This window comes from Physeter macrocephalus, chromosome 2 (assembly GCF_002837175.3).
Source record: "Physeter macrocephalus isolate SW-GA chromosome 2, ASM283717v5, whole genome shotgun sequence".
Classification (NCBI taxonomy): domain Eukaryota; kingdom Metazoa; phylum Chordata; class Mammalia; order Artiodactyla; family Physeteridae; genus Physeter; species Physeter macrocephalus.
The window spans coordinates 20,277,360-20,290,962 of NC_041215.1; the positions used below are offsets into that span (position 1 = coordinate 20,277,360).

The 13,603-nt window shown below is 64.6% G+C and overlaps 1 protein-coding gene across 3 annotated transcripts in view; it reads left to right on the forward strand.

Moving 5' to 3' along the window:
• The window catches only part of MLLT1 (MLLT1 super elongation complex subunit), a 63,308-nt gene that overhangs the window by 47,673 nt on the left and 2,032 nt on the right, over positions 1 to 13,603 (forward strand). For 2 of the 3 annotated variants that reach the window (XM_024134372.3, XM_055081212.1), the window contains exons 5-10: positions 2,020 to 2,145; positions 5,962 to 6,516; positions 10,331 to 10,418; positions 12,012 to 12,120; positions 13,155 to 13,254; positions 13,515 to 13,586. In XM_024134372.3, coding sequence (XP_023990140.1) covers positions 2,020 to 2,145; positions 5,962 to 6,516; positions 10,331 to 10,418; positions 12,012 to 12,120; positions 13,155 to 13,254; positions 13,515 to 13,586 — 1,050 coding nt within the window. The remainder of the gene's footprint in view (positions 1 to 2,019; positions 2,146 to 5,961; positions 6,517 to 10,330; positions 10,419 to 12,011; positions 12,121 to 13,154; positions 13,255 to 13,514; positions 13,587 to 13,603) is intronic. The other variant, XM_024134373.3, reaches the window with a different exon arrangement.

The following is a 13,603-nucleotide window of genomic DNA, read 5'->3' on the forward strand; positions in this document are numbered from 1 at the left end:
GGCTGGGCCCGTGAGCCATGGCCGCTGAGCCTGCGCGTCCGGAGCCTGTGCTCCGCTACGGGAGAGGCCACAACAGTGACAGGCCCACGTACCACAAAAAAAACCCCAAAAAAACTAAAACTAAAACGTTTTGAAATTAAAAAAAAAAAAGATGTTTTCTTTGCTCTGAGGAGATGAAGGTTCAGTGAGCGTCATCTAAACACATAAAACTGGAGGGTGTGGAGGAGGAGGAGGTGCGCAGAGGTGGGGGAGGGAGATGGGGACATCAGACTCGGCAGTTTGGGAGGGAGGGAGGGAGGGAGGCCCGCGAGCTGCCGCCCTGTGGTCTCTGCTGCCTGCTGTTCTGGCCCTTTGGGGCTGCCTGGAGAGCCGGTTGGCTGGTCAGGAACTTTCTCGCCCTTTGGGGCTGCGGGCTTCAGGCCCCACGCTGATGGCAGAGCAGTGCTTTCTGGTCCCAGGAGCTGCCCGAGACCTTTATGGGACAGTGGCTTCCGAGCCCTGAGTCCTGTTCCCTGTTTGCCATTCTGGGGCTCTGGGGCTCAGTGGCGCCGCCTTTGCCATCCGGTGGCGGATGGGCCCGGAGCCTGCCTGCGTTGACGTCGATGTCGGCGCTGGAAGCGTGGGAGGAGCGGGCCGTCGGTGAGCCCGCGAGGACTGCTTTCTGTGCGGCCCCTTCCCCCGGGGTTGCCTGAGCCCTGTCGCTCCTCGCGTGAGGCGCAGACACCCTCAGCGGTGACCTGAGCTGCTTCCCGTTGTGCCAGGCGGTTGCCCGGCCCCTCACTCAGCTTGTGTCTCATCCTTTGCCCCGTCGGCAGTTGAGCTGCGCAGAGGTAGAGGCTCCTTCAGAGGCCAGGGATGAGACGGGTCCCCGTGGAGCCATGTGCCCCAGAGGGCTGTCACAGAGAGGCAGCGACACGGGAGGCCTCCACGCGCTGTCCTGGGGTAGGGTTGGTCGGGGACCTTCATTTGAAGGGAGAGAAGTTGCAGCGAAAGTAGAAGGAAGAGGTCTGCGGGTGGACGCATTAAGGCGTCCCGTGGCCCCGCCGTCCTCCTGGGCTGCGCTCTCCGTTGCTTCCCTGTGGCCTGGAGCGCGCGGGTCGCCAACAGCGTGACCCCGGGCCTGGTGGGGCAGGCGGCTTCTGGGAGCCTGGTTCAGAGCGTGGTGGTCGGACAGGCTCCCGTGAGCAGCACCGCCTCAGGCTCCGCTGTGGGGCTTGGGGGGCGAGGGGCTCCACCGCCCTCCTTTCAACCCGGCGTCCCCACGGCCCCCCCAGATGAAACGCTGGTTCCTCGGGGGAATCCCAGGTTCTCAGGGTTATTTATGGTGCCTGTTCTACCAAGCTAAATGCTTTCTTCTTTTTTGTGTGTGTGCGCGTTATTCTTTTGTTCTGTCTCATCAGCGTCTGGAAGGCTCCCTCTGAGTGCTGACTGCTACTAGGGTCAATTTGCGGTGTCAGTATTTCGAGGACTTGCCCGCCGCCTTCTCCCCCTTCAGCCGGGGCCTCGGGAGCCTGGCTGGAGCCGGGCAGGTGTTTCCCCGGCCACCTCCTAGCAGGACCCTGGACCCTCCCTGCTCTGGGCCCTCCCCCGCGCCCACCCCACGCAGCTCTCCTCTGGCCCGGCCGCACTCTCCCTGTCTGTCCTCCCCACCCGCGTCCCGGGGGAGGAGGGCATCGGGCACACACATCCCGCAGAGGTTGCCCCCTCCGCCGCAGCTGCCCGCTCTGGGTGTCCGGCCGGCTTCCCGACTGTGCCAACCGCGCTTCTGGTCTGTCTGCACCGCAGCGTGCGGGGCAGCTTTGGCCACGGCTCCGCGTCTTCTCGGCCGGCCCGGCCCACCGCGCCCAGCCATCCTGGGACCCGGCTTCTCTTCCCTCTCTGCCCGGCCCCGCTTGGCTCCAGCGCTTGGCATTCGGCCCCTCCCGGAGGGAAGCTCCGCAGGCCGGCTTCCTCTTGCCGATCGAATTTCCATCCTGCCTCCTTGCTCGTTGATAACATCTGTCTCTTCTTTATCACTAGGTGATGGTAATGCCCGAAGGAGCAGAAACGGTGTCCAGGCCCAGCCCCGACTACCCCATGTTACCCACAATTCCACTCTCTGCCTTCTCTGACCCCAAGAAGACCAAACCGTCCCACGGCTCCAAGGTTAGTGAGGCGGAAGGCCCAGTCACGTGGGAGCGCTGGGGCCCAGCGGCGGGGCCTGGGCTCAGGGCGCCCCTCCGCAGAGCTGGACCTTCCGTCCCCGGACTCGCTCCCTTGGCATCCTCTCTCGGAGCACATCTCTGCGCTCCGCCCGGCTGCTCTGCCCCTTCGTCAGGAGGCTTGCCCTCCTGAACCACTCAGACAGCCAAGTGATCGCAGGCTCTTCCCCTGTTCCTCTTGAGGCCAGAGAGCCTGCCCCGTTCTCCCGTCCACCGAGTCCGAGAGCCTAGGGCCACTCGGACAGAACCCCGAGAGGCTGGCGTGGCTGGGGGCCGTGGACAGAGCGTGTCCACCGCTGCCTCCTGGGCGTAACTGGGACGCCCCATCCGTCGGGGCTGGCGCTCCCTCCCGCGGCTGTTCCAGGCTCCGCTTCCTTCTTTGGCAGCAGCTCTGGACAGAGAGAGCTCGCCTGGGGGAAGGGCTGGGTGGAACCATGTGGCGGAGCCAGCTGTTTCGCCCCAAGAAGAAATGTTTCATCGTCTTCTCTCGGCCAGTCGGGCAGGTGGCACTCTGCCCTCCCGACACCTCTCTCTCTGAACTGTCCCGGAGTGGCCTCCGGAGCCCTCGGGCTGGTACTGTAGTGGACCTGGAAGCTTGTGAGCATGCATCCCATGCTGCAGCCGCCTACACAGCTGTGTCCCCGAGACCAAGCTCCGCCTGGCTCTCAGGGCAGCTGCTGGTCGTCCGCCACCAACCCTGCAAGTTTATCCATTTCTCATCTTGGCAGTTTTCTTGCTTCACTCCCTGTCGGGTGTCGGGAGCCTGGTTGAGGCGGGACAGGTTGAGCTCCTGGGCCGTCTTACAGCCTTATGCTCATCAGCAACCTTGGAGGAGGGCCACATCGCCCAGGCAAGGTCTTTCTGGCACTTTCCACAAGGCCGCTAGGTCTCTGAAATCCTCAGATCTGTCTGACTTAAGCCCTCTGGATGCGTGAGGCCAGAGTCTTCAAGTACAGAGTGCAGCTCCAGGGTCTTCCCCTCACCGGCCTCCTAGGTCTTTCCCTGAACCTCATGGGACTTGAAGAAAAATTCTTGCTAGCGATCTTGGCACCTTCTCTGAGCCACCCACTTTTTCGGAAGTCGGTGCAAAATAGGAAGAGCGGGAACTGCCATCTCTTCTGTGCCTGTTGCTTGCAAGTCACCTAAGAAGTGCCCTCCCAGGTGGTGAGGACACTCCAGTGGCCGACAGAGCCACGTCTGCTGGGGTTGCTGGTGGCATCTCTTGCTGAGGTCTTTTGAGACCCCTGGGAACCCCCCCTAAGCCAGTGGGTGTATCTGTGAGGCTTGGGAGGCCTGCAGGCAGGGTCCTCTGTCTTCACCCCTCCTGGTCCAGCATCTTTCTGCAGCCAGTGAGCGCTGTGACGTAGGGGGTCCCTGCGAAGGTTTCTGCTGATGGCTCTCCGACAGACCCCCTCTGCCTATTGTCACAGTCCTGCCTCTTTGAGTCATCGGCCTCTGCTTCCAGCTGAGGAAGCACTGGCTCTTTCCCCCAGGCGGACTCTCCACTGCCTGGACCTGCAGAGTCTGACTGGCCGGACCGCATGCTCCAGGCAGAAGGGCCAGGAGGGAGGGGGGTGGTCCTTGTAGGGCCTGGGGGCCGCTGGAGAGTCTGGCTGTTGCAGCCCCAGGTGGATTGGTCCCTGTGGTTCTGTTTCTGCCCACAGCCCCCCGGAGGGTGGCTTGGCGGGCAGGAAGTGGAGCCTCCTAGGAGAGGACCGGGACCCCCTGAAGGCTCACTGTGCAGGTGGCTGTTCCCTTTGGTCCCGCCGCCCCCTGGACTCGTGCACCTATAGCTTCAGGGCGCCCTGCCTCTCCTTGTCCGATGTCAGCCGGTCGGCCTGGTGGGCCTTTCTCTAACACTTGGTTCTTAATCATTTTGGGTCCTCGACAGCTTTGAGAACATGACTGCAGTGGGGCTTTGCCCCGGGAACGTCTACATTATGCTCCAGACTTAGTGTGTGACTTCAGAGGGCCTGTGCTCTTGGGTGCCCGTACAGAGCTCCGGGTGAAGAGCCGCCGCTCCAAGGCCCCTGCTAGTTGGGCAGGCCCTGGACAGCGGGGAGGCTCTGCCGACCCGGGCAGGGGGCCGTCGGCAGTCGTGCCCATCAGGGGTGCTCGGCTCCACCTCTCGGGGCTGGGACTGTGCAGCCCAGGCGGGCTCGTGGATGCTGCAGGAAGAGGCCAGGATGGCGTGGGAGGCCTCTGCTTCTTGCCTCCCTCCTTGGGGGAACAGCTTGCTGGAGAGTGGAGCCCCCAGAGACTGGCCCCATTCCACACACCAGCCCCCCAGGGGTGCCCCTTTACACAGGCTTCTAAAGGGGTGCTCGTGGTGTGAGCACCCCTTCCCGCTGCCGTGGTGACGTGACGGCCGGGGCCAGGGCACAGGGCCGACTTCTCTCCAGGGAGGCGGCAGGAGCCCATGGCCACGTGGGGCTGGCCCTGAACCTTTGGCGCTGGTGTGGTAGTGGATCCACAAGAAGACGGGGACTCCAGTAGGTCAGAGGAGGTTCTAGGCTGTGCCGTCTTTCCCTGTGGCTCTTTGCTGCGAGGCTTCTGTCGCTGGACCCTTGGGGGCTGTGAGCACAGGAAGCAGAGGCCCAGCTGCTGGGTGTTCACCTGGCTTGCCCGTCCCCTCAGCACTTGGGGTGAGCTGGTAGGGGGAGGCTGCTTTGGGGGGCCCCGCCCAGGTGGGCCCCTGTGGTCTAGCTGCTGGTGGTGCCCAGCCGTGCGCCTGTCCCACAGAGTCGGGGGCAGAGTCCTGGCAGCTGACGGCGGCGGGCAGCTGCCCCGCAGCCCTGGCTGTGTGGCGAGGTGATGACGTGGTGTACACGGTGTTGATGAGGAGCAGGCCCGCAAGGTGTCAGACGGGGCTCCTACCCGAGGGCGCGCTGGCTGCCTGGGGGCGGGGTGGCTGTGCACCCGCTGTCGGCCCTGCCCGCCCTGCACCGTCGCCCGGTGAGGTAGGTGGTCCTGCTCCTGCTCACAGGGAGCGCAGGCGTGCAGGCTTGGAGTCCACCTTCCCGGCAGCCCAGCGCAGGGCTGCTCACTGCCTCCGTCCCCAGTGGGAGCCCCCCTGGCCTGGCTCATCAACGCCAGCGTCTAGGCTCCACCCCCAACCCTCAATTTCCCAGGCGGAGGTTCAGGCATTGCACATGGTTTAGAAAAGCTGCCCAGGTGGCTTGGGTTCCGGGATGTCTAGGAGCTGTTGGTCATGCGCAGTGCCTGGGAACCGGGCAGGCGCTCAGTAAACGCTGACTGTGGAGATTAAAGGGCGATCAAAGAGCTGCGGTGCCGGCGTGCGTTGGGGCCAGGCCGGGCCCGAGCCGGAGCCGGGCCTTCCAGGCAGGGTGGGGGCGACCTGGGGAGGCACCTGGCTCTGGTGGGGACAGAGGAGAGGCCCCGCCTGCTGGCGCCCCCAGCCCCCGCGCCGCAGCAGCCCTGCGGGAAGCTGCGAGGCGCTGGAGCGGGAGTGGGTCGGTGTGGCTTGCCTGTCTGTATCTGACTCACCGTGTACTCTTCTTGAATCCCTCAGGGGAGTCTTAGCCTGCAGCCGCCTGGGACCTGCTGACACTTCCTAGTAGTTTAAAGGGACAGCTCCATTTAAAACTCTCACCTGCTGCCTTACTTTTTCGCTTTATGGAAGATTTTCTCTAGCTGAGTCTGAATCAGGTGGATTATACTTTGTAGGGGTCGTGGGAGGCGGAGCAGGGCGGCCCCGAGATGCCATTTGACCGTGTCCCCCTCCTGCCCGGCATTGCAGGACGCCAGCAGGGAGAGCGGCAAGGCCTGCAAGGCCCACAAGACGACCAAGGAGCACCGGGAGCGGCCGCGCAAGGACTCAGAGAGCAGGGGTGCCTCCAAGGAGCCGGAGCGCGAGCAGGCCAGGAGCGCCAAGGACACCGCGCGGAAGCTGGGCGAGGGCCGGCCGCCCAAGGAGGAGAAGGCCCCGCCGCCCAAGGCCGCATTCAAGGAGCCCAAGATGGCCCTGAAGGAGACCAAACTGGAGAGCATGTCCCCCAAAGGCGGGCCCCCACCGCCGCCCCCGCCCAAGTCTTCCAGCAAGCGGCCGGCCACCGCCGACTCGCCCAAGCCCAGCGCCAAAAAGCAGAAGAAGAGCAGCTCCAAGGGGTCCAGGAGCGCCCCGAGCACCTCACCCCGCACCTCGTCTTCCTCCTTCTCGGACAAAAAGCCGGCCAAGGACAAGGGCGGTGCCAAAGGGGAGAAAGTCAAGGCTGAGAACGAGCCCAGGGAGATCAAAAAGCCCCCGGAGGTGGAGGAGTCCAACTCGGAGGACGAGGCCTCCTTCAAGACCGAGGTGAGGTGGCTCCTTCCCCTGCCCTTCTCCCCTTCCCACACCCCACCCTCATCCTCTCTCTGCGGGCTCTGAGCCGCCCAGAGGTTACAAGGAGGCTGGGCGCCCACTTGCTCCATGTAGCTTTGGGCAGCCTCCGTGCGTTGCCAGGCCTCAGGGTCCCCTTACATTGGGGGTGACGAAGCCGCCTCGTGAGATCTGTGTGGACGGTGCTTGGGATGAAGGGTCCCAGTTGAGCGTGATACTGGTACCTGCGTTCACAGCTCTTCTCGGGCTGCCCCCTGTGTGGGCCGGGGTCTCACTGGCCACTTCGGGGTCAGGGTGGGCGACTGTGTCTCACCATGGAGTCCTTACCCGGCTGCCGCAGGCTCGGTCAGTCAGGGCACCCCCTCCCTCCACTCGTGGTGTGGTGTCCCTGTGTGTTTTCGTCCCACTCTCTGGGTCTGGGAGCCAGAGGTTCTGGGTTTTTCCTGCAGCAGCGTTTCCATGCAGCTCTGAATGTCGCCATCAGAGACGGCTTGAGTCACAAAGGAGCTAGGAGCCAGATTGTTGACTGGGTAGCCAGATCTCTCTGGGCCTTGGAGGGCCATGTCATTTCTGCGTGCTGTTTGGCCTCTGGTACTCAGCAAACAGGGACTTGGAGGGATGGATGGATGATGGATGCATAGTTGGATGGACGGATGGATGAGTGAGCGATTGACCCCCTCACCTGTATCACCAGCCCCAGCCCTCACTGGCCTTTTTAAAAAAATTAATTATTTATTTACGGCTGCGTTGGGTCTTCGTTGCTGCGCGCGGGCTTCTCATTGCGGCGGCTTCTCTCGTTGCAGAGCACGGGCTCCAGGCACGTGGGCTTCAGTAGCTGTGGCTCGAAGGCTCTAGAGCGCAGGCTCAGTAGCTGTGGCGCACGGGCTTAGCTGCTCCGCGGCGTGTGGGATCTTCCCGGACCAGGGCTCAAACCCATGTCCCCTGCATTGGCAGGCGGATTCTTAACCACTGCGCCACCAGGGAAGCCCCCAGTTGCCTTTTATGGTTCCCAGACTCTTACTCACTCGCAAAGGCAGAAGCTTTGTCTCCAGCATTGCTGCTCAGAGAGCCACTGGGACTTTGCAGGTGGTTCCCAGAGGTGAAGCCGGAGGTGGTTTGTGTCAGTAGCACCGATGCCGTGAGTGTGCGGCTTCCAGGGGCACCTCGTTGGAGGTGGCTGGGGGTGACAGTTTGGCTCATGGGTAACAGCGCATCCCCACAATTAGGGACACACACAGGGCTGGTGATGTCACACACCCAGCACTTCTTGCGCCCAGGAGACTGTCTGCCAATGAACCTGAGAATGGCAGGACCCCGGAACGTCTCTTACTTGGAGACTCCTGGGAGTCCAGGGCCCTCCCAGCCGCCTCTCGGTTGCCGGAGGTTCTTTGGGTGCTTCATAGCGCCCCATCTAGCATCTTTCTCTTCTGTCTGCTCAGACCCAGAGCTCTGGGCTGGTGCCCTTCCCTCCTGTCCGCCTCAGGTGCTTCCAGAGACACCTTCCTGTGCCCAAGGCTGGTGCACCTGTGTAGGGAAGAAGTGGAGGCCTCCCTGAGCCCTGCCTCCCCGGCTGAATGTTGGCGCCCTGGCCCCGGGTGTCCACCCTGACGTCCTGCTGTGATTGTTGTGAGCACCCATGCCACTGTGGGCAGCTACCTCTGCCTGCTTGGGGCTGGCGGGGGGCTGGCTGGGTGTCCAGTGTCTGTGGCCTTGGCCACCGCAGCCCTGAGGCTGGAATTGCTCAAGGAAGCCCAGGGCTTTCTCCTGGCCGAAGAGGCGCGTCCCGCGCGCTGAGAGACTTCTGAACGGCGAGTCTGGGCCGTCAGCATGCCTGGGGGATCTCTAGGGCTGCCGGACAGTGACTCACATGTCCTGACCCTGGGACCTGGCGAGGCACAGATGGCCATGGTGAAGGGCGCGAGACGGCCTTCCAGACCCAGGCCTCCCCAGCTGCCCTTGCCTGTCTCCGGCCGTCCCACGCTGGAGGCCGTGTGGGCGTCACTGCCGGAAAGCTCTGCCCTGCCCTGGACCTTCCTGAGCCTGTTGGCCCGAGGCTGCGTTGCTGGTGGCCTCCCAGCCAGGTCTTCCCTGCCCCGGAGCTCTGTCCGAATACCCTGCCCCAGAGGTCGGAAGCGCAATTGGCATCGACCTCCGTGTGCTTAGCAGAGGCCAGCAGGGCAGCTCTTTTACAGATGGGGAAACTGAGGCTTAAAACCAGGGGCTGCCTTGGCCAGTTGGTGAGAAAGCCAAGGTCAGAAGCCAGGACCTCCGAGCCAGAATAAGAACTCATGGGTGTGCATGCAGGGGGGACCGTGTGGCTCCAGGCCCGTTTTGGGGGGTGGGGAGGGTCACACACTGGTCTGAGTGGTACCCACCCAGTGGACAGTGGTTGACGGCAGTCTAGGCTGGTTTCCTGGGGAGGGTTCCTCAGGGCACACCACTGGCCCGTGTGAAGGTAGCAAATCGGAGACGTTGGCAGGGGCGTGCTGGGAGGGCCCGAAGCGCGGGTCGGGCTGGGCGGTGGTGGACCCCAGAGGAGGGAGCCCTCAACTCTTCAGCTGGGAAGCATTCTGTGCCCAGGCGGTGGGATCCTTCTCTGAGTCTGCTGAGGAGAGACCTGAGCCTTCCCGGGTCCCCTTCTGGGAGCTGGGGCTGACCTCGGCCCACGGGCCAGCAGGGAGGGACTCCTCTCCTGGGGTCTCCTCTCCTGCGGCACGTGCCAGGATCGAGGAGACCCTGCTGGGTGCCTCTGCCTGTCTCCTGGCCCCTTCTAGGTGCTCAGGCTGCTCAGCTCCCCCAGACAGTTCCCGAGGACAGAAGGCTGGACGGCGTCTGGCCACCCTGGGCTGGCAGGCTTTCTGAGCCATGGACTCTGCCCACTGGAGCCCAATCTGGCCCAGCCCCCGGCCCTGGGCTTATCACTCTGCTGTGCGTACCTGTACGGGAGCCCGTTGGTTTCTCCTGAGGGCCCGGAGCAGGCGCCACCCAGTGCTGGCTCAGCCCCTTCCCCACGCAGGCCTCTCAAGTGGGAGGTGCCACCCCACGCTACTTACGCCCTGGTATCCTAGGGCCTGGGCTCCTAGTTTGGGCTTTTACTGCCCCCTGGTGGCCTAGTCAGGGCTAAAGGAAGAGGAGAAGGGGGATGTGACCGGCTCTGGGTGCAGTGGGGCCGGCTGTGAGTCCACCGTGTCCTCAAGTGCTTGTCTCTTGCCCACACACTCATCATCACCTCGGGGGCACCCGGTGACAGGGAGACAGCTTGCTGTCGCTACTCAGCGTCGGGACAGACTGAGGAAATGAGGGGCAGGATGAGAACGCACCCACCTTTCCTGTTCAGACCTTCCAGCTGTTGGTCGCAGCGCCGCAGCGCACACCAGCCAGCTGTGCTCTCGCCGGAGGAGGGCAGGGCCCGCCAGTGAGAGCAGCCACAGCCGCCTGCCCCCTGCCCGCCCCCAATCCCCCTGCGGCGAGAGCTTGCCTCGGCCCGTCCTCCTGCCTGGGCAGGTGGGAGCACCAGGCGTGGCTGGAGATCTGAAGTCCCTCAGTGGGAAAAGAAAGGTCATTGGTTGCCTTTTGAATGCACACCGGTGGCATCCTGGGGCTGGGGGAGGAGGTGGGATGGGGTCAGGGTCTCGGGTGCCGGGGCCTGGCACCTTGGCGGCCTTTTGAGTGCGTATCTGGGGCGTCCTGCCTGGCTGTCCCCGCCACCGGAGGGCTCCTTTTCTTTGGACTGAAAGATGACTGTTGTCCTCTCTCCCTGCTGTCCCGCCTGCCCTGCCGTGGGGTGAAGTCCGCCCAGTCGAGCCCATCCAACTCCAGCTCCAGCTCCGACTCCAGTTCGGATTCGGATTTTGAGCCGTCTCAGAACCACAGTCAAGGTGCGTACTGGGAAAGGAGAGAGCCGGGGTGGGGACGCGTGGGGCTGGTTTCTGGTGGAAAGGCTCACTGCTCTGGGAGCAGCCGCCTGACCTTCCCGGGGGCCAGTGGGGCACTGGGTCTGGTATGGAGTCCAGGGGTTCACGAGGGATTTCCCGACGTGGGCTTGCTCGTGCCCGAGTTTCAGCACACCCTGAGTCTGAACGCTGCCGCCGCGGCCAGAAAAACCCGAGGGTAGGGAGGCTCGGGCCCGGGCTGAGCTTGCCCAGGGTTTCACTTCAGGATACGCTGTTTGCCTGGACCGGGCCCCAGAGATCCGTGTCCATAGGTATGTGGATGCTCAGGGGGCCGGTGTTAAAAGCAAAACCGGCACAGGTCACCCGACCGCCAGCTGTCCGTCGCCTGGGCCCTCACCTTTGCCCCGTCTGTGCGACAGGGCTTTGAGCTGTGCTTTGTGGGTCTGCGGCGAAGGGCCCTGTTGTGACTTGGGCCCTGCCCTTGCCAGAAGCCTCCTCTCCAGCTCCTCCCAGATGGAGGCTCACTTGGCCAGCGCAGGGTCCCTTCCTCTGCCTCAACCACCCAGCCAAGCGCTCCGCTCCTGTCGCGCGCCTGGCCATCTCTCGGCCCAGGCCCCCGCAGCCTGCAGTGCTGCCTTTTCCCTGCAGGCCGCCTGGGGTACTTGTGGGGAGGCGGGACCAGACCCATTTCCTGCCCCAGAGCGGGTAGGACCCCATGGCCCGCCGACCCCTGCCCACCCTCGCGCTGGAAGCACCTCTTCTGGTGGATCGGATTGAGAATTTCCTCCACGGCCTGCAATCCTTTTTGGAGGGTGGGGGAGAGCTGGGGGAGGCGAGCGTGACATAAAGACACGCAGTCCTGAGGGGGCTGGGGGATGGGGTGCTCCAAGCCCACACTCTCCAACGGTTCTTATCTACGGGAAAGGGAGGGGGAAACCTGCCGTGCGCAGGATCACATGACCAAGGTAATTGAGGGCTTTGTGTCCCTCTGTTGCCTTGGTAACAGGAATATAAACCAAGATGCCGTCTGTAGGGGACTGGAACCGAGTGTCTCTGGAGAAAGGGGAGGACGGTGGGCCGGGAGCAGTGGAGGGGCCTGCCACGGGGCTGGGCAGGCCCGAGGAGGGGCGCGGGCTGGGGGGCTGGTGTTCTGTGGCCCACGCTTCGGGCCACCTCGCCCTCCTCAGCCAGGGCTGGTTCGTCCTGCCTGCAGGCAGAGCTCTGATCCCAGCACCCGGAGCAGAGGAGGGCTGCTCCTTCCCTTTGCAATGGAGGGGCCCTGCGGTCCTGTCTTGGGCCAGGGGCCAGAGGCCTGTGAGCAGGGCCAGGAAGGTAGGGGTGGGGGGAGCCAGGGGTCTCTTAAGGAGGGGGTGGCCACGGGGGCCGTCCTTGGAGATGGGCGGCAGGCCCCACCTGGCCAGAGGAACCTCCGAGGTGGGTTTGCCTGGGTGCGTTCTGGGGGTCGTGGCGTCAAGGAGCTCCATGTGGCCCTGGGGGGTGGAGGGGACTCTGGGGTGCAGGTGGAGCCCTGAACCCCCCTTCTCTCCCCCTCCCTCCCTCCCTCGCGGCCCTCACCAGGACCCCTGCGCTCCATGGTGGAGGACCTGCAGTCGGAGGAATCTGACGAGGACGACTCTTCGTCAGGCGAGGAGGCCGCTGGCAAGACGAACGCAGGGAGGGACTCCAGGTGCCTGGGCCCGAGGGGCGGAGTGGGCGTGGGCACACCGGCGCAGCTCTGCCTGGCCCTGCCGTAATCGTGGGGCCTCCAGGAGGTGGGCCAGGACGGGGGCTCCCCGGGGTGAGGCAAAGGGAGCCTCTGAGCCCACCGGGCGGCGCCCTGCCTAGGCATGGAGGTGGGCCTGGGGGCCTCGGGGGGCATCCATCCTCCCATTGCTGGAGGGTGTGGCTGCCTGGCAGGGAGGGGCAGGACGCTCAGGGAGAGGAGTCCATCACCACCCGAGAAGGGGGGTGAGGCGGTGCCCAGCAGCCCGAGGACCAGCCTTGGTCCCAGGCATATGGGGCGGTGGGGGCTGGTTCCTCTGCTCTCGGGCCAGGGGTCCCTGCCCCCTTCCCCGGGTGCACTGGCCCAGGGAAGATGACGTGTGGCCTTCCCCCAGAGTGGGGTAAGCCGAGGCCCCTCCTTTGGACACCCCCAGGCCTTGGGAGCGAGCCCACCTCAGGGATGGCTGTGCGTTCTCAGCCTCCAGCCCAGCGCAAGTGCCAGCCTTGGCCCCAGGACTGTGCAGTGGGCTCAGCCGACTCAGGGTCTGGGCCCCGCCCTGCAAGGGGCGGGCGTCTGATGTCACCATGCTGGCACCTGTGTCCCTCCCTCCCTCCCTCCCTCCCGGGGCGTTGGGCTCAGGCTGCCGCTGGCAGTGACTCTCCTGCAGGGTGCCGCACCGCACCTGGCATTCTGAGCCTGCAGCGAGCAGCAAGCCCCGCCGGGATCCCAGAGCCTCTCAGAGCGAGCGTGCTCATCTCTGGGTTCTTTGCTCTTTGAAGGCAGCTCGGATGCATTCTTTCTTTCCTTTTCTCTTAAGCTGGCAGTGGCCGCCTAGAGCTGGCTGAGGGGGTCTCCTGAGCTGTAGGGGGAGCGCTGGGCGCTGGCCTGGCCCCAGGGAGGGGTCGAGTCCGTCCCAGAGCCCCAGAGCACTGTTTGCAGGGTGGGGCCCCCTCCCCTGAGCACAGGGTGGCCTGACAGGGTGTTGTGTCTGCGTTCAGGTTGAGCTTCAGTGACAGCGAGAGTGACAACAGCGCCGACTCCTGCCTACCCAGCCGGGAGCCCCCTCCACCCAAGAAGCCACCCCCACCCAACAGCAAGGTAACGTCCTAGAGGCCGGCTGAGGGTTGGGCCTGGGGTTCTCCGAGCGTCCGAGGCTCGGGGTGGTGGGCGCAGAGGAAGGTCATTTCACCCCCAGGCCCCAGAGAGCGTCTGCTCCCCAGGAGGGGCTGCCCTTAGAGTTGGGTCCAGGGCCAGAGGAGGGAGGACAAGCAGGCCTGGGGCCTGGGAGGGCGGTGGCCCTAGGGGCTGGGGAAGGGGGTGTGGGCCAGCGCTCACGCAGACCTGGGGTCACCCTGCAGACGTCAGGCCGCCGGAGCCCGGAGCCCTGCAGCAAGCCCGAGAAGATCCTCAAGAGGGGTGCCTACGACAAGGTGGGGGCTGGGGCGGG